The sequence below is a fragment of the Oncorhynchus clarkii genome, chromosome 7 (assembly GCF_045791955.1).
Source record: "Oncorhynchus clarkii lewisi isolate Uvic-CL-2024 chromosome 7, UVic_Ocla_1.0, whole genome shotgun sequence".
NCBI classification, from domain to species: Eukaryota; Metazoa; Chordata; class Actinopteri; order Salmoniformes; family Salmonidae; genus Oncorhynchus; species Oncorhynchus clarkii.
In genome coordinates, this window is record NC_092153.1 from 67,959,130 (window position 1) to 67,982,217 (window position 23,088).

General features: G+C 45.6%; 1 protein-coding gene across 4 annotated transcripts in view; it reads left to right on the forward strand.

The window, feature by feature from the left end:
- Positions 1-23,088, forward strand: part of LOC139413715 (plasma membrane calcium-transporting ATPase 1-like) — a 186,584-nt gene that overhangs the window by 156,293 nt on the left and 7,203 nt on the right. For 2 of the 4 annotated variants that reach the window (XM_071161406.1, XM_071161408.1), the window contains one exon: positions 910-1,120. The exons of the other annotated variants lie outside the window; for them this stretch is intronic. In XM_071161406.1, coding sequence (XP_071017507.1) covers positions 910-1,120 — 211 coding nt within the window. The remainder of the gene's footprint in view (positions 1-909; positions 1,121-23,088) is intronic. 4 annotated transcript variants of the gene reach the window in all.

Sequence of the window (23,088 nt, forward strand, 5' to 3'; positions counted from 1 at the left end):
TTGTATCTGTAGTTTTTAGACTGTTTTGTTGTCAGTATATTTACATACACTGTGTGTACATTTAGAACTAATGAACATGTTTTAATGTTGACACATTTTCCCCGTTCATTGGAACACAACGCCATAATTGCTGCTCCTTATTCGTTTCTCCCAAGGTCGTTTATTTTGTTTGCTCCAGATTTGTATTCCCATTCTGACGTTCAACTTCCTCAGCCAAATGTTCTTATTCATCTCCTCCCTCTCCTCCTCCCTCTATCACACTGATAAAGGAAGTGCTGAGAGGAGAATCAGTAGAGCATTCTCTCTCTCTCTCCTGGGGACGACGGAGGGATGGGAGGAAGAAGGTGACTGAGAGAGGCAGTGAGCTAATTGGGTCCTTATCTCCCCCACTACGACTCCCTTCCCTCCCCCTGTCTAATCCTGGTGGGCTGCGGTTGTATGTGTGAGTACGGCTGGTTAGTCAAACACAACCAGGACATAATTGGGAAGAGGAGGATGACTTAACACCAAACTTATATTCTTTTGTGTTTTCCTCCATCGCTCCCTCCCTCGTTCCCACCGGTGCACTCAGCCTTTCCTCTGTCACAACAGAATATCCCGCCTTTCATTCAGTGGCAAGCATTCCAGTCCTCTCCCTCAATTTCACCAATCCCCCCTTCTTTCCCTTCCAACTAACAATTTGGGGATTTTCTCTATTTTCATAGCCATTGTTTCTGCTCTGCCCATTCAGGGTCTCTTTCTGCTATCTCTCCACTCCTCTCTCTCTCTCTCTCTCTCTCTCTCTCTCTCTCTTTTTTAATCTTCTTTCTCTCTCTTCCGTTCCCTCTCACCCTCTCTCCCCCCCCCCCCCCTCTCTTTCTTTCTCTCCTTTCTTCTCTCTCTAACTGTGCTGTGGGCTGTTGTTTGCAGATGGACGTGGTCTATACGTTCCAGACGGGTCAGGCTCCGGTGCCGGGGGCATTGAGACGCCAGCCCTCAGTGGTCAGCCAGCACAACGACGCCAAAACAGTCTCTAGCCCCACCCACGTAGGGCTTTCCTCTTCCTCCCTGTCTGCCAACTCTGCCGGGGCCCCGCCCCTTCCTACTCCTGCCGTCGCTGCTTCCTCCTCCACTGCAGGCAGTGAGTGAGCGGTCGCCATGGCGTCCCATTAACAACGAGCTGTCTTTTCTACCGCCTCCTCATTCTCCTCCAATCAGAATGCTGAATGATGCATGACTGACTGACTGTTTGAATGATTGGCCATCATTACCCCAACCACAGCCTGCCGATGCCTGCTGACTACCTTCTCTAACTAAGTCTCTAGCGTTTTCTCTGCCTCTCTATCTCATATTCTTGATTTATCTCTCTTCTACTCTTTCACTCATTAGCCCTCTCTCTCCCTCTATTGCACTCGTTTACTCACCCCTTGCTACTACACAGAAAAACTGTCCTGCTTCCTCGGTTCACTTTGCATCTCTCCTACGGCTTCTCCCAGTGCATCGTGGGGTTGGAGTTCTCCAAACTCCTAATATGATCTGCATGTATTAACCCTGGTGAGACATCTCAGTGAGGCCAGATCAACCTAAAGGAATAGGCAGGAAATAAATGGCCAAATCCATGTGATTCCTGACCCCAGGTGAGGCTAATCTCACACAGGGTAATATCTAAAATATATAAATCCATGTGATTCCTGACTCCAGACGAGGCTAATCTCACACAGGGTAATATCTAAAATGTTGAAATCCATGTGATTCCTGACCCCAGGTGAGGCTAATCTCGCACAGGGTAATATCTAAAATATATAAATCCATGTGATTCCTGACTCCAGACGAGGCTAATCTCACACAGGGTAATATCTAAAATATTTAAATCCATGTGATTCCTGACTCCAGGTGAGGCTAATCTCACACAGGGTAATATCTAAAATATTTATCCATGTGATTCCTGACTCCAGGTGAGGCTAATCTCACACAGGGTAATATCTAAAATATTTAAATCCATGTGATTCCTGACTCCAGACGAGGCTAATCTCACACAGGGTAATATCTAAAATATTTAAATCCATGTGATTCCTGACTCCAGACGAGGCTAATCTCACACAGGGTAATATCTAAAATATTGAAATCCATGTGATTCCTGACTCCAGACGAGGCTAATCTCACACAGGGTAATATCTAAAACATTTAAATCCATGTGATTCCTGACTCCAGACGAGGCTAATCTCACACAGGGTAATATCTAAAACATTTAAATCCATGTGATTCCTGACTCCAGACGAGGCTAATCTCACACAGGGTAATATCTAAAATATTGAAATCCATGTGATTCCTGACTCCAGACGAGGCTAATCTCACACAGGGTAATATCTAAAATATTTAAATCCATGTGATTCCTGACTCCAGACGAGGCTAATCTCACACAGGGTAATATCTAAAATATTTAAATCCATGTGACTCCTGACTCCAGACGAGAGTAATCTCACACAGGGTAATATCTAAAATATTTAAATCCATGTGATTCCTGACTCCAGACGAGGCTAATCTCACACAGGGTAATATCTAAAATATTTAAATCCATGTGATTCCTGACTCCAGGTGAGGCTAATCTCACACAGGGTAATATCTAAAATATTTAAATCCATGTGATTCCTGACTCCAGACGAGGCTAATCTCACACAGGGTAATATCTAAAATATTTAAATCCATGTGATTCCTGACTCCAGGTGAGGCTAATCTCACACAGGGTAATATCTAAAATATTTAAATCCATGTGATTCCTGCCCCCAGGTGAGGCTAATCTCACACAGGGTAATATCTAAAATATATAAATCCATGTGATTCCTGACTCCAGATGAGGCTAATCTCACACAGGGTAATATCTAAAATATATAAATCCATGTGATTCCTGACTCCAGACGAGGCTAATCTCACACAGGGTAATATCTAAAATATTTAAATCCATGTGATTCCTGACTCCAGACGAGGCTAATCTCACACAGGGTAATATCTAAAATATAGAAATCCATGTGATTCCTGACTCCAGACGAGGCTAATCTCACACAGGGTAATATCTAAAATATTGAAATCCATGTGATTCCTGACTCCAGGTGAGGCTAATCTCACACAGGGTAATATCTAAAATATTTATCCATGTGATTCCTGACTCCAGACGAGGCTAATCTCACACAGGGTAATATCTAAAATATTTAAATCCATGTGATTCCTGACTCCAGACGAGGCTAATCTCACACAGGGTAAGATCTAAAATATTTATCCATGTGATTCCTGACTCCAGGTGAGGCTAATCTCACACAGGGTAATATCTAAAATATTTAAATCCATGTGATTCCTGACTCCAGGTGAGGCTAATCTCACACAGGGTAATATCTAAAATATTGAAATCCATGTGATTCCTGACTCCAGGTGAGGCTAATCTCACACAGGGTAATATCTAAAATATTGAAATCCATGTGATTCCTGACTTCAGACGAGGCTAATCTCACACAGGGTAATATCTAAAACATTTAAATCCATGTGATTCCTGACTCCAGACTAGGCTAATCTCACACAGGGTAATATCTAAAATATTGAAATCCATGTGATTCCTGACTCCAGACGAGGCTAATCTCACACAGGGTAATATCTAAAATATAGAAATCCATGTGATTCCTGACTCCAGACGAGGCTAATCTCACACAGGGTAATATCTGAAATATTGAAATCCATGTGATTCCTGACTCCAGACGAGGCTAATCTCACACAGGGTAATATCTAAAATATTTAAATCCATGTGATTCCTGACTCCAGGCGAGGCTAATCTCACACAGGGTAATATCTAAAATATTTATCAATGTGATTCCTGACTCCAGACGAGGCTAATCTCACACAGGGTAATATCTAAAATATTTAAATCCATGTGATTCCTGACTCCAGACGAGGCTAATCTCACACAGGGTAATATCTAAAATATTTATCCATGTGATTCCTGACTCCAGGTGAGGCTAATCTCACACAGGGTAATATCTAAAATATTGAAATCCATGTGATTCCTGACTCCAGACGAGGCTAATCTCACACAGGGTAATATCTAAAATATTTAAATCCATGTGATTCCTGACTCCAGGCGAGGCTAATCTCACACAGGGTAATATCTAAAAATATTTAAATCCATGTTATTCCTGACTCCAGACGAGGCTAATCTCACACAGGGTAATATCTAAAATATTTAAATCCATGTGATTCCTGACTCCAGACGAGGCTAATCTCACACAGGGTAATATCTAAAATATTTAAATCCATGTGATTCCTGACCCCAGGTGAGGCTAATCTCACACAGGGTAATATCTAAAATATTTAAATCCATGTGATTCCTGACTCCAGACGAGGCTAATCTCACACAGGGTAATATCTAAAATATTTAAATCCATGTGATTCCTGACTCCAGACGAGGCTAATCTCACACAAGGTAATATCTAAAATATTTAAATCCATGTGATTCCTGACTCCAGACGAGGCTAATCTCACACAAGGTAATATCTAAAATATTTAAATCCATGTGATTCTTGACTCCAGACGAGGCTAATCTCACACAGGGTAATATCTCAAATATTTAAATCCATGTGATTCCTGACCCCAGGTGAGGCTAATCTCACACAGGGTAATATCTAAAATATATAAATCCATGTGATTCCTGACTCCAGACGAGGCTAATCTCACACAGGGTAATATCTAAAATATATAAATCCATGTGATTCCTGACTCCAGACGAGGCTAATCTCACACAGGGTAATATCTAAAATATTTAAATCCATGTGATTCCTGACTCCAGACGAGGCTAATCAAACACAGGGTAATATCTAAAATATTTAAATCCATGTGATTCCTGACTCCAGACGAGGCTAATCTCACACAGGGTAATATCTAAAACAGTTCAATCCTGCGGACAGGCTCTAATCTGAGATGCTGTTATGAGGCAGGGCCCAGGAGGTCTCACAAGGGTTAATAGTGAAGGGTTAGTTGTGTTTTCTAATGACATCACTCTCCATGTTCTGAGCTGCTTCTGCACTTTGTCTGTCTTTCTGTCGCAGGCTCGTGTGCGTGGTGTTAGTATTTGTCAGTCTTCTTTTCTTCTTCCAGTGGCTACATACTGTGACTTCAGAAAGCATGTCTTTCCTACCTTCTCTCCATCTGGCACTAAGTACACATAAGGAATCTTAAAGATCTAGTCCCGGTTCATTGGCTGATAGCTCAGCCATCTCCATGTCCATCTCCAGCCCTGAGAAAACATGTGTGGGAAAGGAGAGAGTTGGTGAATGTATGACTGTGTGAGTGATTCTGTGACTAGAAGTGATGTAGTCATCTGTATTATTAGTGTATAGACAGTCCATTAGCTCTGGTGATGGTGACGGACTGCAGTCGTAAGAGAGATGAGCTCAGTAGTGTGAGAGGAGAAGGTTGGGGGGATGGGGGTGTGACCTTGCCCTTTGCTAAGGGGAGGGATTGAGAGGAGAGAAAAGGGGGAGAGGGGTGCCGTTCCATGCATCACGACACCGCACTGCCTCTCCTTCCAGAGACACACACATGCCTTCTGCCCCGTCCTGAGAGACACACACATGCCTTCTGCCCCGTCCTGAGAGACACACACATGCCTTCTGCCCCGTCCTGAGAGACACACACATCCCCGTCCTGAGAGACACACACATCCCCGTCCTGAGAGACACACACATCCCCGTCCTGAGAGACACACACATCCCCGTCCTGAGAGACACACACATCCCCGTCCTGAGAGACACACACATCCCCGTCCTGAGAGAGACACACATCCCCGTCCTGAAACACACACATCCCCGTCCTGAGAGACACACACATCCCCGTCCTGAGAGACACACAAAAACAGACATAAACAAGAGAATTTAGAAACTCAGAAGCACACACCCAAAATACACACACACACTCTCTCACAGACTCCCTTTTCCCCATCCCTCAGAGAGCTGCAAGGAGATGTGAGTGCTGCAGGTTCTCTATTTCTCTCATTCCCTCTCTCCTTCTCTTTTTCTCTCATTCTCTCTCTCTCCTTCTCTTTTTCTCTCATTCTCTCTCTCTCCTTCTCCTTTTCTCTCATTCTCTCTCCTTTTCCTTTTCTCTCATTCCTCTCTCTCCTTCTCGTTTTCTCTCATTCTCTCTCTCTCCTTCTCTTTTTCTGTCATTCTCTCTCTCTCTCCTTCTCTTTTTCACTCATTCTCTCCCTCTCTCCTCCTTTTCTCATTCTCTCTCCTTCTCTTTTTCTCTCATTCTCTCTCTCTCCTTCTCTTTTTCTCTCATTCTCTCATTCTCTCTCTCTCCTTCTCTTTTTCTCTCATTCTCTCCCTCTCTCCTTCTCATTTTCACTCATTCTCTCTCTCTCCTCTTTTTCTCTCATTCTCTCTCTCTCCTTCTCTTTTTCTCTCATTCTCTCTCTCTCCTCCTTTTCACTCATTCTCTCCCTCTCTCCTTCTCCTTTTCACTCATTCTCTCTCTCCTCCTTTTCTCATTCTCTCTCCTTCTCTTTTTCTCTCATTCTCTCTCTCTCCTTCTCTTTTTCTCTCATTCTCTCATTCTCTCTCTCTCCTTCTCTTTTTCTCTCATTCTCTCCCTCTCTCCTTCTCATTTTCACTCATTCTCTCTCTCTCCTCTTTTTCTCTCATTCTCTCTCTCTCCTTCTCTTTTTCTCTCATTCTCTCTCTCTCTCCTCCTTTTCACTCATTCTCTCCCTCTCTCCTTCTCCTTTTCACTCATTCTCTCTCCTCCTTTTCTCTCATTCTCTCCCTCTCTCCTTCTCATTTTCACTCATTCTCTCCCTCTCCTTCTCTTTCTCTCTCATTCTCTCCCTCTCCTTCTCATTTTCACTCATTCTCTCCCTCTCTCCTTCTCCTTTTCTCTCATTCTCTCTCTTTCTCTCCTTCTCATTTTCACTCATTCTCTCCTTCTCATTTTCACTCATTCTCTCCCTCTCCTCCCATTTTCTCTCATTCTCTTCCTCTCTCCTCCCATCTTCTCTCATTCTCTCCCCCTCTCATTCTCCTTTTCACTCATTCTCTCCCTCTCTCCTTCTCCTTTTCACTCATTCTCTCCCTCTCTCCTTCTCCTTTTCACTCATTATCTCCCTCTCTCCTTCTCCTTTTCACTCATTCTCTCCCTCTCTCCTTTTCACTCATTCTCTCCCTCTCTCCTTCACCTTTTCACTCATTCTCTCCCTCTCTCCTTCTCCTTTTCACAAATTATCTCTCTCTCCTCCTTTTCACTCATTCTCTCCCTCTCTCCTTCTCATTTTCACTCATTCTCTCACTCTCTCCTCCTTTTCTCTCATTCTCTCTCTCTCTCCTTCTCTTTTTCACTCATTCTCTCTCTCTCTTTTTCTATCATTCTCTCTCTCTCCTTCTCCTTTTCTCTCATTCTCTCTCTCCTTCTCTTTTTCTCTCATTCTCTCTCTCTCCTTCCCTTTTTCACTCATTCTCTCCCTCTCTCCTTCTCCTTTTCACTCATTCTCTCCCTTTCTCCTTTTCACTCATTCTCTCCCTCTCCTCCCCATCCCTCAGAGAGCTGCAAGGAGATGTGAGTGCTGCAGGTTCTCTATTTCTCTCATTCCCTCTCTCCTTCTCTTTTTCTCTCATTCTCTCTCTCTCCTTCTCTTTTTCTCTCATTCTCTCTCTCTCCTTCTCCTTTTCTCTCATTCTCTCTCCTTTTCCTTTTCTCTCATTCCTCTCTCTCCTTCTCGTTTTCTCTCATTCTCTCTCTCTCCTTCTCTTTTTCTGTCATTCTCTCTCTCTCTCCTTCTCTTTTTCACTCATTCTCTCCCTCTCTCCTCCTTTTCTCATTCTCTCTCCTTCTCTTTTTCTCTCATTCTCTCTCTCTCCTTTTCTTTTTCTCTCATTCTCTCATTCTCTCTCTCCTTCTCTTTTTCTCTCATTCTCTCCCTCTCTCCTTCTCATTTTCACTCATTCTCTCTCTCTCCTCTTTTTCTCTCATTCTCTCTCTCTCCTTCTCTTTTTCTCTCATTCTCTCTCTCTCTCCTCCTTTTCACTCATTCTCTCCCTCTCTCCTTCTCCTTTTCACTCATTCTCTCTCTCCTCCTTTTCTCATTCTCTCTCCTTCTCTTTTTCTCTCATTCTCTCTCTCTCCTTCTCTTTTTCTCTCATTCTCTCATTCTCTCTCTCTCCTTCTCTTTTTCTCTCATTCTCTCCCTCTCTCCTTCTCATTTTCACTCATTCTCTCTCTCTCCTCTTTTTCTCTCATTCTCTCTCTCTCCTTCTCTTTTTCTCTCATTCTCTCTCTCTCTCCTCCTTTTCACTCATTCTCTCCCTCTCTCCTTCTCCTTTTCACTCATTCTCTCTCTCCTCCTTTTCTCTCATTCTCTCCCTCTCTCCTTCTCATTTTCACTCATTCTCTCCCTCTCCTTCTCTTTCTCTCTCATTCTCTCCCTCTCCTTCTCATTTTCACTCATTCTCTCCCTCTCTCCTTCTCCTTTTCTCTCATTCTCTCTCTTTCTCTCCTTCTCATTTTCACTCATTCTCTCCTTCTCATTTTCACTCATTCTCTCCCTCTCCTCCCATTTTCTCTCATTCTCTTCCTCTCTCCTCCCATCTTCTCTCATTCTCTCCCCCTCTCATTCTCCTTTTCACTCATTCTCTCCCTCTCTCCTTCTCCTTTTCACTCATTCTCTCCCTCTCTCCTTCTCCTTTTCACTCATTATCTCCCTCTCTCCTTCTCCTTTTCACTCATTCTCTCCCTCTCTCCTTTTCACTCATTCTCTCCCTCTCTCCTTCACCTTTTCACTCATTCTCTCCCTCTCTCCTTCTCCTTTTCACAAATTATCTCTCTCTCCTCCTTTTCACTCATTCTCTCCCTCTCTCCTTCTCATTTTCACTCATTCTCTCCTCCTTTTCTCTCATTCTCTCTCTCTCTCCTTCTCTTTTTCACTCATTCTCTCTCTCTCTTTTTCTATCATTCTCTCTCTCTCCTTCTCCTTTTCTCTCATTCTCTCTCTCCTTCTCTTTTTCTCTCATTCTCTCTCTCTCCTTCCCTTTTTCACTCATTCTCTCCCTCTCTCCTTCTCCTTTTCACTCATTCTCTCCCTTTCTCCTTTTCACTCATTCTCTCCCTCTCCTCCCATTTTCTCTCATTCTCTCCCTCTCCTCCCATTTTCTCTCAATCTCTCCCTCTCCTCCCATTTTCTCTCATTCTCTCCCTCTCTCCTTCTCCTTTTCACTCATTCTCTCCCTCTTTCCTTCTCCTTTTCACTCATTCTCTCCCTCTCCTTATCATTTGATCTCATTCTCTCTCTCTCCTTCTCTTTTTCTCTCATTCTCTCTCTCTCCTTCTCCTTTTCACTCATTCTCTCTCTCCTTCTCCTTTTCACTCATTCTCTCTCTCTCCTTCTCTTTTTCTCTCATTATCTCTCTCTCCTTCTCTTTTTCTCTCATTCTCTCTCTCTCCTTCTCTTTTTCTCTCATTCTCTCTCTCTCCTTCTCTTTTTCTCTCATTCTCTCTCTCTCCTTCTCCTTTTCTCTCATTCTCTCTCTCTCCTTCTCATTTTCACTCATTCTCTCCCTCTCCTCCCATTTTCTCTCATTCTCATCCTCTCATCTTCTCTCATTCTCTCCCTCTCTCCTTCTCCTTTTCACTCATTCTCTCCCTCTCTCCTTCCCTCTTCTCTCATTCCTTCATACATCCAGTCCTCATGCTAAAGTTGCCCCCTAACTCATAAGTATGGATGATGCACCCTCTATCTTGCTTCTCTACTTCACATGCAGCGCTCTTTCTCGTTCTTTTTCTCTTTCTCGTTCTTTTTCTCTTTCTCGTTCTTTTTTCTCTTTCTCGTTCTTTTTCTCTTTCTCGTTCTTTTTTCTCTTTCTCGTTCATTTTTCTCTTTCTCGTTCTTTTTCTCTTTCTCGTTGCCCATTTTCTTTTTATCTCTATCAGAAGTATATTTTTATCCTGTCCTCCCTCAGTCCACTCTCTTCTCCTTCTCACTCCTTTCTCTCTGCCTCCCTCTCTCTCCTCCCTCAGTATTCTCTCTTCTCCTTCTCACTCCTTTCTCTCTGCCTCCCTCTCTCTCCTCCCTCAGTCCACTCTCTTCTCCTTCTCACTCCTTTCTCTCTGCCTCCCTCTCTCTCCTCCCTCAGTATTCTCTCTTCTCCTTCTCACTCCTTTCTCTCTGCCTCCCTCTCTCTCCTCCCTCAGTATTCTCTCTTCTCCTTCTCACTCCTTTCTCTCTGCCTCCCTCTCTCTCCTCCCTCAGTATTCTCTCTTCTCCTTCTCACTCCTTTCTCTCTGCCTCCCTCTCTCTCCTCCCTCAGTATTCTCTCTTCTCCTTCTCACTCCTTTCTCTCTGCCTCCCTCTCTCTCCTCCCTCAGTATTCTCTCTTCTCCTTCTCACTCCTTTCTCTCTGCCTCCCTCTCTCTCCTCCCTCAGTATTCTCTCTTCTCCTTCTCACTCCTTTCTCTCTGCCTCCCTCTCTCTCCTCCCTCAGTATTCTCTCTTCTCCTTCTCACTCCTTTCTCTCTGCCTCCCTCTCTCTCCTCCCTCAGTATTCTCTCTTCTCCTTCTCACTCCTTTCTCTCTGCCCCCCTCTCTCTCCTCCCTCAGTCCTCTCTCTTCTCCTTCTCACTCCTTTCTCTCTGCCTCCCTCTCTCCCCTCCCTCAGTATTCTCTCTTCTCCTTCTCACTCCTTTCTCTCTGCTTCCCTCTCTCTCCTCCCTCAGTATTCTCTCTTCTCCTTCTCACTCCTTTCTCTCTGCCTCCCTCTCTCTCCTCCCTCAGTATTCTCTCTTCTCCTTCTCACTCCTTTCTCTCTGCCTCCCTCTCTCTCCTCCCTCAGTATTCTCTCTTCTCCTTCTCACTCCTTTCTCTCTGCCTCCCTCTCACTCCTTTCTTTCTGCCTCCCTCTCTCTCCTCCCTCAGTCCTCTCTCTTCTCCCTCTCACTCCTTTCTCTCTGCCTCCCTCTCACTCCTTTCTCTCTGCCTCCCTCTCTCTCCTCCCTCAGTCCTCTCTCTTCTCCCTATCTCCTTTCTCTCTGCCTCCTCTATCTCCTCCCTCAGTCCTCTCTCTTCTCCCTCTCACTCCTTTCTCTCTGCATCCCTCTCTCTCCTCCCTCAGTCCTCTCTCTCCTCCCTCAATCCTCTCTCTTCTCCCTCTCTCTTCTCCCTCTCTCTCCTTCCTCTCTCCTCTCTCTTCTCCCTCTCACTCCTTCCTCTCTCCTCTCTCTTCTCCCTCTCACTCCTTTCTCTCTGCCTCCCTCTCTCTCCTCCCTCAGTCCTCTTTCTTCTCCCTCTCACTCCTTTCTCTCTGCCTCCCTCTCTCTCCTCCCTCAGTATTCTCTCTTCTCCTTCTCACTCCTTTCTCTCTGCCTCCCTCTCACTCCTTTCTTTCTGCCTCCCTCTCTCTCCTCCCTCAGTCCACTCTCTTCTCCCTCTCACTCCTTTCTCTCTGCCTCCCTCTCTCTCCTCCCTCAGTCCTCTCTCTCCTCCCTCAGTCCTCTCTCTTCTCCCTCTCTCTCCTTTCTCTCTGCCTCCCTCTCACTCCTTTCTCTCTGCCTCCCTCTCTCTCCTCCCTCAGTCCTCTCTCTTCTCCCTCTCTCCTTTCTCTCTGCCTCCCTCTCTCTCCTCCCTCAGTATTCTCTCTTCTCCTTCTCACTCCTTTCTCTCTGCCTCCCTCTCTCTCCTCCCTCAGTCCTCTCTCTTCTCCTTCTCACTCCTTTCTCTCTGCCTCCCTCTCTCTCCTCCCTCAGTATTCTCTCTCTCCTTCTCACTCCTTTCTCTCTGCCCCCCTCTCTCTCCTCCCTCAGTATTCTCTCTTCTCCTTCTCACTCCTTTCTCTCTGCCTCCCTCTCTCTCCTCCCTCAGTATTCTCTCTTCTCCTTCTCACTCCTTTCTCTCTGCCTCCCTCTCTCTCCTCCCTCAGTATTCTCTCTCTCCTTCTCACTCCTTTCTCTCTGCCCCCCTCTCTCTCCTCCCTCAGTATTCTCTCTTCTCCTTCTCACTCCTTTCTCTCTGCCTCCCTCTCTCTCCTCCCTCAGTATTCTCTCTTCTCCTTCTCACTCCTTTCTCTCTGCCTCCCTCTCTCTCCTCCCTCAGTCCTCTCTCTTCTCCTTCTCACTCCTTTCTCTCTGCCTCCCTCTCTCTCCTCCCTCAGTCCTCTCTCTTCTCCCTCTCACTCCTTTCTCTCTGCCTCCCTCTCTCTCCTCCCTCAGTATTCTCTCTTCTCCTTCTCACTCCTTTCTCTCTGCCTCCCTCTCACTCCTTTCTTTCTGCCTCCCTCTCTCTCCTCCCTCAGTCCACTCTCTTCTCCCTCTCACTCCTTTCTCTCTGCCTCCCTCTCTCTCCTCCCTCAGTCCTCTCTCTTCTCCCTCTCTCTCCTTTCTCTCTGCCTCCCTCTCACTCCTTTCTCTCTGCCTCCCTCTCTCTCCTCCCTCAGTCCTCTCTCTTCTCCCTCTCTCCTTTCTCTCTGCCTCCCTCTCTCTCCTCCCTCAGTCCTCTCTCTTCTCCCTCTCTCCTTTCTCTCTGCCTCCCTCTCTCTCCTCCCTCAGTATTCTCTCTTCTCCTTCTCACTCCTTTCTCTCTGCCTCCCTCTCTCTCCTCCCTCAGTCCTCTCTCTTCTCCTTCTCACTCCTTTCTCTCTGCCTCCCTCTCTCTCCTCCCTCAGTATTCTCTCTTCTCCTTCTCACTCCTTTCTTTGCCTCCCTCTCACTCCTTTCTCTCTGCCTCCCTCTCTCTCCTCCCTCAGTCCTCTCTCTTCTCCCTATCTCCTTTCTCTCTGCCTCCTCTCTCTCCTCCCTCAGTCCTCTCTCTTCTCCCTCTCACTCCTTTCTCTCTGCATCCCTCTCTCTCCTCCCTCAGTCCTCTCTCTCCTCCCTCAGTATTCTCTCTTCTCCTTCTCACTCCTTTCTCTCTGCCTCCCTCTCTCTCCTCCCTCAGTATTCTCTCTTCTCCTTCTCACTCCTTTCTCTCTGCCTCCCTCTCTCTCCTCCCTCAGTATTCTCTCTTCTCCTTCTCACTCCTTTCTCTCTGCCTCCCTCTCTCTCCTCCCTCAGTATTCTCTCTTCTCCTTCTCACTCCTTTCTCTCTGCCTCCCTCTCTCTCCTCCCTCAGTATTCTCTCTTCTCCTTCTCACTCCTTTCACTCTGCCTCCCTCTCTCTCCTCCCTCAGTATTCTCTCTTCTCCTTCTCACTCCTTTCTCTCTGCCTCCCTCTCTCTCCTCCCTCAGTATTCTCTCTTCTCCTTCTCACTCCTTTCTCTCTGCCTCCCTCTCTCTCCTCCCTCAGTATTCTCTCTTCTCCTTCTCACTCCTTTCTCTCTGCCTCCCTCTCTCTCCTCCCTCAGTCCTCTCTCTTCTCCTTCTCACTCCTTTCTCTCTGCCTCCCTCTCTCTCCTCCCTCAGTATTCTCTCTTCTCCTTCTCACTCCTTTCTCTCTGCCTCCCTCTCTCTCCTCCCTCAGTATTCGCTCTTCTCCTTCTCACTCCTTTCTCTCTGCCTCCCTCTCTCTCCTCCCTCAGTATTCTCTCTTCTCCTTCTCACTCCTTTCTCTCTGCCTCCCTCTCTCTCCTCCCTCAGTATTCTCTCTTCTCCTTCTCACTCCTTTCTCTCTGCCTCCCTCTCTCTCCTCCCTCAGTATTCTCTCTTCTCCTTCTCACTCCTTTCTCTCTGCCTCCCTCTCACTCCTTTCTTTCTGCCTCCCTCTCTCTCCTCCCTCAGTCCTCTCTCTTCTCCCTCTCTCTCCTTTCTCTCTGCCTCCCTCTCACTCCTTTCTCTCTGCCTCCCTCTCTCTCCTCCCTCAGTCCTCTCTCTTCTCCCTATCTCCTTTCTCTCTGCCTCCTCTATCTCCTCCCTCAGTCCTCTCTCTTCTCCCTCTTACTCCTTTCTCTCTGCATCCCTCTCTCTCCTCCCTCAGTCCTCTCTCCCCTCCCTCAGTCCTCTCTCTTCTCCCTCTCTCTTCTCCCTCTCTCTCCTTCCTCTCTCCTCTCTCTTCTCTCTCTCACTCCTTCCTCTCTCCTCTCTCTTCTCCCTCTCACTCCTTTCTCTCTGCCTCCCTCTCTCTCCTCCCTCAGTCCTCTCTCTTCTCCCTCTCACTCCTTTCTCTCTGCCTCCCTCTCTCTCCTCCCTCAGTATTCTCTCTTCTCCTTCTCACTCCTTTCTCTCTGCCTCCCTCTCACTCCTTTCTTTCTGCCTCCCTCTCTCTCCTCCCTCAGTCCTCTCTCTTCTCCCTCTCTCTCCTTTCTCTCTGCCTCCCTCTCACTCCTTTCTCTCTGCCTCCCTCTCTCTCCTCCCTCAGTCCACTCTCTTCTCCCTCTCACTCCTTTCTCTCTGCCTCCTTCTCTCTCCTCCCTCAGTCCTCTCTCTCCTCCCTCAGTCCTCTCTCTTCTCCCTCTCTCTCCTTTCTCTCTGCCTCCCTCTCACTCCTTTCTCTCTGCCTCCCTCTCTCTCCTCCCTCAGTCCTCTCTCTTCTCCCTCTCACTCCTTTCTCTCTGCATCCCTCTCTCTCCTCCCTCAGTCCTCTCTCTCCTCCCTCAGTCCTCTCTCTCCTCCCTCAGTCCTCTCTCTTCTCCCTCTCTCTTCTCCCTCTCTCTCCTTCCTCTCTCTTCTCCCTCTCACTCCTTTCTCTCTGCCTCCCTCTCTCTCCTCCCTCAGTCCTCTCTCTTCTCCCTCTCACTCCTTTCTCTCTGCCTCCCTCTCTCTCCTCCCTCAGTCCTCTCTCTTCTCCCTATCACTCCTTTCTCTCTGCCTCCCTCTCACGCCTTTCTCTCTGCCTCCCTCTCTCTCCTCCCTCATTCCTCTCTCTTCTCTCTCTCACTCCTTTCTCTCTGCCTCCCTCTCACTCCTTTCTCTCTGCCTCCCTCTCTCTCCTCCCTCAGTCCTCTCTCTTCTCCCTCTCACTCCTTTCTCTCTGCCTCCCTCTCACTCCTTTCTCTCTGCCTCCCTCTCTCTCCTCCCTCAGTCCTCTCTCTTCTCCCTCAGTCCTCTCTCTTCTCCCTCTCACTCCTTTCTCTCTGCCTCCCTCTCTCTCCTCCCTCAGTCCTCTCTCTTCTCCCTCTCACTCCTTTCTCTCTGCCTCCCTCTCTCTCCTCCCTCTGTCTCCCTTTCTCAGTCCCTCAATCTCCTTCCTCCCTCTCACTCCTACCTCTCAATCCTCCCCCTCTCTGTCCCCCTCTCTCAGTCCCTTTCTCCCCTCCCTATCTGTCCCTCTCTCTCCTCCCTCTCTCTCAGTCCCGCTATTCAGGGACAACTTATCCCTCAGTATGTTCTTTTTTTTTAGGCTTGGCAAGCGACCCCAGTGCTGACTTATTCCTCCATGACAGCATGCTCTCTCACTAAAAGAGATTTATAGAGAAAAAAGATAGCCATATTTCTCCGACAGTTTTTTTATATAAAAAGGGTTATGGATGCCTGTGGTACATTGGTGTATCTTGGCATCCACCAAAACACTCACATGAGAGGAACACAGAGATCAGATGGATATGAGAGGACTTTGAGACATAGAAAAACACGCAAAAATACACACACACACATACCGACATGTACATTACGCACATACAAACACACATACACAGACAGACACAAGACGACTTAGAAACACAGAGCAGTACACACACAAAAATATTCAAGCACACACACACACACGTACACACATATATGAGGACTTAAAACCCTGGGCTTAAAGAGGCGGAGTTGCAGTCATTCATCACACACTGAAGTTCTGGAGGGAAGGAAGAGGTGCATGCAATGAATTTACAAAGCTGACTAAAGTCTGAGAAAACTCAGCTCTGATGTTTTCTCTCATACTGTTCTCCATGTTTCACTCCTTTATCTCTTGCTCAGAACCTTTGTTGCTTCTCTCTCTGCTGTATATTTCCATCCTATCCCAATCATCTGTCTGTCTTTCCTCTCCTCTGTGTCCCTCTCTTCTCCTCTCATGACTATCGCCATTCTGACTACAGGGTAACAACAGACCAAAGGAGTGAATCGGACCAGTAGTTGTGTGGGTGTGTGGGTGTGTGTGTTTCCTCCTGGCATGGAAATGCTTTTGTTTGACATCACAATGCTCTCTCAAACACACACACACACACACACACACACACACACACACACACGGCCAGAGAAGCCTGCCTGGAATAAGTATAAACACAGAAGATGGAAGCTGATTGGATAGGCTACATACAGCCCACCAAAATTGAGCTTATTTCTCTTCATAATAATAAGCATCATCAAGCCAAAGAAGACTGTGGAAATGTAAATGGTTGGATTTGACCCTTTCACCCTTTCACTTACTCACTCTGTTACTCACTCTCTGTTACTCACTCTCTGTTACTCACTCTCTAACTTACTCACTCTCTGTTACTCACTCTCTGTTACTCACTCTCTGTTACTCACTCGCTCAGTTACCCACTCTCTGTTACTCACTCTCTGTTACTCACTCTCTGTTACTCACTCTCTGTTACTCACTCTCTCACTTACTCACTCTCTCAGTTACTCACTCTCTGTTACTCACTCTCTGTTACTCACTCTCTGTTACTCACTCTCTGTTACTCACTCTCTCACTTACTCACTCTCTCACTTACTCACTCTCTCACTTACTCACTCTCTCACTTACTCACTCTCTGTTACTCACTCTCTGTTACTCACTCTCTGTTACTCACTCTCTCAGTTACTCACTCTCTCAGTTACTCACTCTCTCAGTTACTCACTCTCTCAGTTACTCACTCTCTGTTACTCACTCTCTGTTACTCACTCTGTTACTCACTCGCTCAGTTACTCACTCTCTGTTACTCACTCTCTGTTACTCACTCTCTGTTACTCACTCTCTCAGTTACTCACTCTCTGTTACTCACTCTCTGTTACTCACTCTCTGTTACTCACTCTCTGTTACTCACTCTCAGTTACTCACTCTCTCTGTTACTCACTCTCTGTTACTCACTCTCTGTTACTCACTCTCTGTTACTCACTCTCTGTTACTCACTCTCTGTTACTCTCTGTTACTCACTCTCTGTTACTCACTCTCTCACTTACTCACTCTCTCAGTTACTCACTCTCTCAGTTACTCACTCTGTTACTCACTCTCTGTTACTCACTCTCTGTTACTCACTCTCTGTTACTCACTCTCTCACTTACTCACTCTCTAAGTTACTCACTCTCTCAGTTACTCACTCTCTGTTACTCACTCTCTGTTACTCACTCTCTGTTACTCACTCTCTCAGTTACTCACTCTCTGTTACTCACTCTCTGTTACTCACTCTCTGTTACTCACTCTCTGTTACTCACTCTCTGTTACTCACTCTCTGTTACTCACTCTCTCACTTACTCACTCTCTCACTTACTCACTCTCTGTTACTCACTCTCTGTTACTCACTCTCTGTTACTCACTCTCTCAGTTACTCACTCTCTGTTACTCACTCTCTGTTACTCACTCTCTGTTACTCACTCTCTCACTTACTCACTCTCTCACTTACTCACTCTCTCAGTTACTCACTCTCAGTTACTCACTCTCTGTTACTCACTCTCAGTTACTCACTCTCTCTGTTACTCACTCTCTCTGTTACTCACTCTCTGTTACTCACTCTCTGTTACTCACTCTCTGTTACTCACTCTCTGTTACTCACTCTGTTACTCACTCTCTGTTACTCACTCTCTGTTACTCACTCTCTGTTACTCACTCTCTCAGTTACTCACTCTCTCTGTTACTCACTCTCTCTGTTACTCACTCTCTGTTACTCACTCTCTGTTACTCACTCTCTCACTTACTCACTCTCTGTTACTCACTCTCTGTTACTCACTCTCTGTTACTCACTCTCTGTTACTCACTCTCTCACTTACTCACTCTCTCAGTTACTCACTCTGTTACTCACTCTCTGTTACTCACTCTCTGTTACTCACTCTCTCACTTACTCACTCTCTAAGTTACTCACTCTCTCAGTTACTCACTCTCTGTTACTCACTCTCTGTTACTCACTCTCTGTTACTCACTCTCAGTTACTCACTCTCTCAGTTACTCACTCTCTGTTACTCACTCGCTGTTACTCACTCTCTGTTACTCACTCTCTGTTACTCACTCTCTGTTACTCACTCTCTCACTTACTCACTCTCTCACTTACTCACTCTCTGTTACTCACTCTCTGTTACTCACTCTCTGTTACTCACTCTCTGTTACTCACTCTCTCAGTTACTCACTCTCTGTTACTCACTCTCTGTTACTCACTCTCTGTTACTCACTCTCTGTTACTCACTCTCTCACTTACTCACTCTCTCACTTACTCACTCTCTCAGTTACTCACTCTCTGTTACTCACTCTCAGTTACTCACTCTCTCTGTTACTCACTCTCTCTGTTACTCACTCTCTCTGTTACTCACTCTCTGTTACTCACTCTCTGTTACTCACTCTCTGTTACTCACTCTCTGTTACTCACTCTCAGTTACTCACTCTCTGTTACTCACTCTCTGTTACTCACTCTCAGTTACTCACTCTCTCTGTTACTCACTCTCTCTGTTACTCACTCTCTGTTACTCACTCTCTCACTTACTCACTCTCTGTTACTCACTCTCTGTTACTCACTCTCTGTTACTCACTCTCTGTTACTCACTCTCTATTACTCACTCTCTGTTACTCACTCTCTGTTACTCACTCTCTGTTACTCACTCTCTCACTTACTCACTCTCTCAGTTACTCACTCTCTCAGTTACTCACTCTCAGTTACTCACTCTCTGTTACTCACTCTCAGTTACTCACTCTCTCAGTTACTCACTCTCTGTTACTCACTCTCTGTTACTCACTCTCTGTTACTCACTCTCTGTTACTCACTCTCTCTGTTACTCACTCTCTGTTACTCACTCTCTGTTACTCACTCTCTGTTACTCACTCTCTGTTACTCACTCTCTCTGTTACTCACTCTCTGTTACTCACTCTCTCTGTTACTCACTCTCTGTTACTCACTCTCTGTTACTCACTCTCTGTTACTCACTCTCTGTTACTCACTCTCTCTGTTACTCACTCTCAGTTACTCACTCTGTTACTCACTCTCTGTTACTCACTCTCAGTTATTTACTCTCTCAGTTACTCACTCTCTGTTACTCACTCTCTGTTACTCACTCTCTGTTACTCACTCTCTGTTACTCACTCTCTCTGTTACTCACTCTCTGTTACTCACTCTCTGTTACTCACTCTCTCGGTTACTCACTCTCTGTTACTCACTCTCTCAGTTACTCACTCTGTTACTCACTCTCTGTTACTCACTCTCTGTTACTCACTCTCTGTTACTCACTCTCTCAGTTACTCACTCTCTGTTACTCACTCTCTGTTACTCACTCTCTGTTACTCACTCTCTGTTACTCGCTCTCTGTTACTCACTCTCAGTTACTCACTCTCTCAGTTACTCACTCTCTGTTACTCACTCTCTGTTACTTACTCTCTGTTACTCACTCTCTCAGTTACTCACTCTCTCAGTTACGCACTCTCTGTTACTCACTCTCTGTTACTCACTCTCTGCTACTCACTCTCTGCTACTCACGCTCTGTTACTCACTCTCTGTTACTCACTCTCACTTACTCACTCTCTGTTACTCACTCTCACTTACTCACTCTCTGTTACTCACTCTCACTTACTCACTCTCTCAGTTACTCACTCTCTTGTTACTCACTCTCTGTTACTCACTCTCTGTTACTCACTCTCAGTTACTCACTCTCTGTTACTCACTCTCTGTTACTCACTCTCTGTTACTCACTCTCTCAGTTACTCACTCTCTCTGTTACTCACTCTCTCTGTTACTCACTCTCTGTTACTCACTCTCTGTTACTCACTCTCTCACTTACTCACTCTCTGTTACTCACTCTCTGTTACTCACTCTCTGTTACTCACTCTCTGTTACTCACTCTCTCACTTACTCACTCTCTCAGTTACTCACTCTGTTACTCACTCTCTGTTACTCACTCTCTGTTACTCACTCTCTCACTTACTCACTCTCTAAGTTACTCACTCTCTCAGTTACTCACTCTCTGTTACTCACTCTCTGTTACTCACTCTCTGTTACTCACTCTCAGTTACTCACTCTCTCAGTTACTCACTCTCTGTTACTCACTCGCTGTTACTCACTCTCTGTTACTCACTCTCTGTTACTCACTCTCTGTTACTCACTCTCTCACTTACTCACTCTCTCACTTACTCACTCTCTGTTACTCACTCTCTGTTACTCACTCTCTGTTACTCACTCTCTTTTACTCACTCTCTCAGTTACTCACTCTCTGTTACTCACTCTCTGTTACTCACTCTCTGTTACTCACTCTCTCACTTACTCACTCTCTCACTTACTCACTCTCTCAGTTACTCACTCTCTGTTACTCACTCTCAGTTACTCACTCTCTCTGTTACTCACTCTCTCTGTTACTCACTCTCTCTGTTACTCACTCTCTGTTACTCACTCTCTGTTACTCACTCTCTGTTACTCACTCTCTGTTACTCACTCTCAGTTACTCACTCTCTGTTACTCACTCTCTGTTACTCACTCTCAGTTACTCACTCTCTCTGTTACTCACTCTCTCTGTTACTCACTCTCTGTTACTCACTCTCTCACTTACTCACTCTCTGTTACTCACTCTCTGTTACTCACTCTCTGTTACTCACTCTCTGTTACTCACTCTCTATTACTCACTCTCTGTTACTCACTCTCTGTTACTCACTCTCTGTTACTCACTCTCTCACTTACTCACTCTCTCAGTTACTCACTCTCTCAGTTACTCACTCTCAGTTACTCACTCTCTGTTACTCACTCTCAGTTACTCACTCTCTCAGTTACTCACTCTCTGTTACTCACTCTCTGTTACTCACTCTCTGTTACTCACTCTCTGTTACTCACTCTCTCTGTTACTCACTCTCTGTTACTCACTCTCTGTTACTCACTCTCTGTTACTCACTCTCTCTGTTACTCACTCTCTGTTACTCACTCTCTCTGTTACTCACTCTCTGTTACTCACTCTCTGTTACTCACTCTCTGTTACTCACTCTCTGTTACTCACTCTCTCTGTTACTCACTCTCAGTTACTCACTCTGTTACTCACTCTCTGTTACTCACTCTCAGTTATTTACTCTCTCAGTTACTCACTCTCTGTTACTCACTCTCTGTTACTCACTCTCTGTTACTCACTCTCTGTTACTCACTCTCTCTGTTACTCACTCTCTGTTACTCACTCTCTGTTACTCACTCTCTCAGTTACTCACTCTCTGTTACTCACTCTCTCAGTTACTCACTCTGTTACTCACTCTCTGTTACTCACTCTCTGTTACTCACTCTCTGTTACTCACTCTCTCAGTTACTCACTCTCTGTTACTCACTCTCTGTTACTCACTCTCTGTTACTCACTCTCTGTTACTCGCTCTCTGTTACTCACTCTCAGTTACTCACTCTCTCAGTTACTCACTCTCTGTTACTCACTCTCTGTTACTTACTCTCTGTTACTCACTCTCTCAGTTACTCACTCTCTCAGTTACGCACTCTCTGTTACTCACTCTCTGTTACTCACTCTCTGCTACTCACTCTCTGCTACTCACGCTCTGTTACTCACTCTCTGTTACTCACTCTCACTTACTCACTCTCTGTTACTCACTCTCACTTACTCACTCTCTGTTACTCACTCTCACTTACTCACTCTCTCAGTTACTCACTCTCTTGTTACTCACTCTCTGTTACTCACTCTCTGTTACTCACTCTCACTTACTCACTCTCACTTACTCACTCTCTGTTACTCACTCTCACTTACTCACTCTCTCAGTTACTCACTCTCTGTTACTCACTCTCTGTTACTCACTCTCTGTTACTCACTCTCACTTACTCACTCTCTCAGTTACTCACTCTGTTACTCACTCTCTGTTACTCACTCTCTGTTACTCACTCTCAGTTACTCACTCTCTCAGTTACTCACTCTCTGTTACTCACTCTCTGTTACTCACTCTCTGTTACTCACTCTCTGTTACTCACTCTCTGTTACTCACTCTCTGTTACTCACTCTCTGTTACTCACTCTCTCTGTTACTCACTCTCTGTTACTCACTCTCTCTGTTACTCACTCTCAGTTACTCACTTTCTGTTACTCACTCTCTGTTACTCACTCTCAGTTATTTACTCTCTCAGTTACTCACTCTCTGTTACTCACTCTCTGTTACTCACTCTCTGTTACTCACTCTCTGTTACTCACTCTCTCTGTTACTCACTCTCTGTTACTCACTCTCTGTTACTCACTCTCTGTTACTCACTCTCACAGTTACTCACTCTCTGTTACTCACTCTCTCAGTTACTCACTCTCTGTTACTCACTCTCTGTTACTCACTCTCTGTTACTCGCTCTCTGTTACTCACTCTCAGTTACTCACTCTCAGTTACTCACTCTCTGTTACTCACTCTCTGTTACTCACTCTCTGTTACTTACTCTCTGTTACTCACTCTCTCTGTTACTCACTCTCTCTGTTACTCACTCTCTCAGTTACTCACTCTCTCAGTTACGCACTCTCTGCTACTCACTCTCTGCTACTCACTCTCTGTTACTCACTCTCTGTTACTCACTCTCTGTTACTCACTCTCACTTACTCACTCTCTGTTACTCACTCTCACTTACTCACTCTCTGTTACTCACTCTCACTTACTCACTCTCTCAGTTACTCACTCTCTGTTACTCACTCTCTGTTACTCACTCTCTGTTACTCACTCTCACTTACTCACTCTCTGTTACTCACTCTCACTTACTCACTCTCTCAGTTACTCACTCTCTGTTACTCACTCTCTGTTACTCACTCTCTGTTACTCACTCTCACTTACTCACTCTCTCAGTTACTCACTCTGTTACTCTCTCTGTTACTCACTCTCTGTTACTCACTCTCTGTTACTCACTCTCAGTTACTCACTCTCTGTTACTCACTCTCTGTTACTCACTCTCTCAGTTATTCACTCTCTCAGTTACTCACTCTCAGTTACTCACTCTCTGTTACTCACTCTCTGTTACTCACTCACTCTCTCACTTACTCACTCTCTCAGTTACTCACTCTCTGTTACTCACTCTCTGTTACTCACTCTCTGTTACTCACTCTCTCAGTTACTCACTCT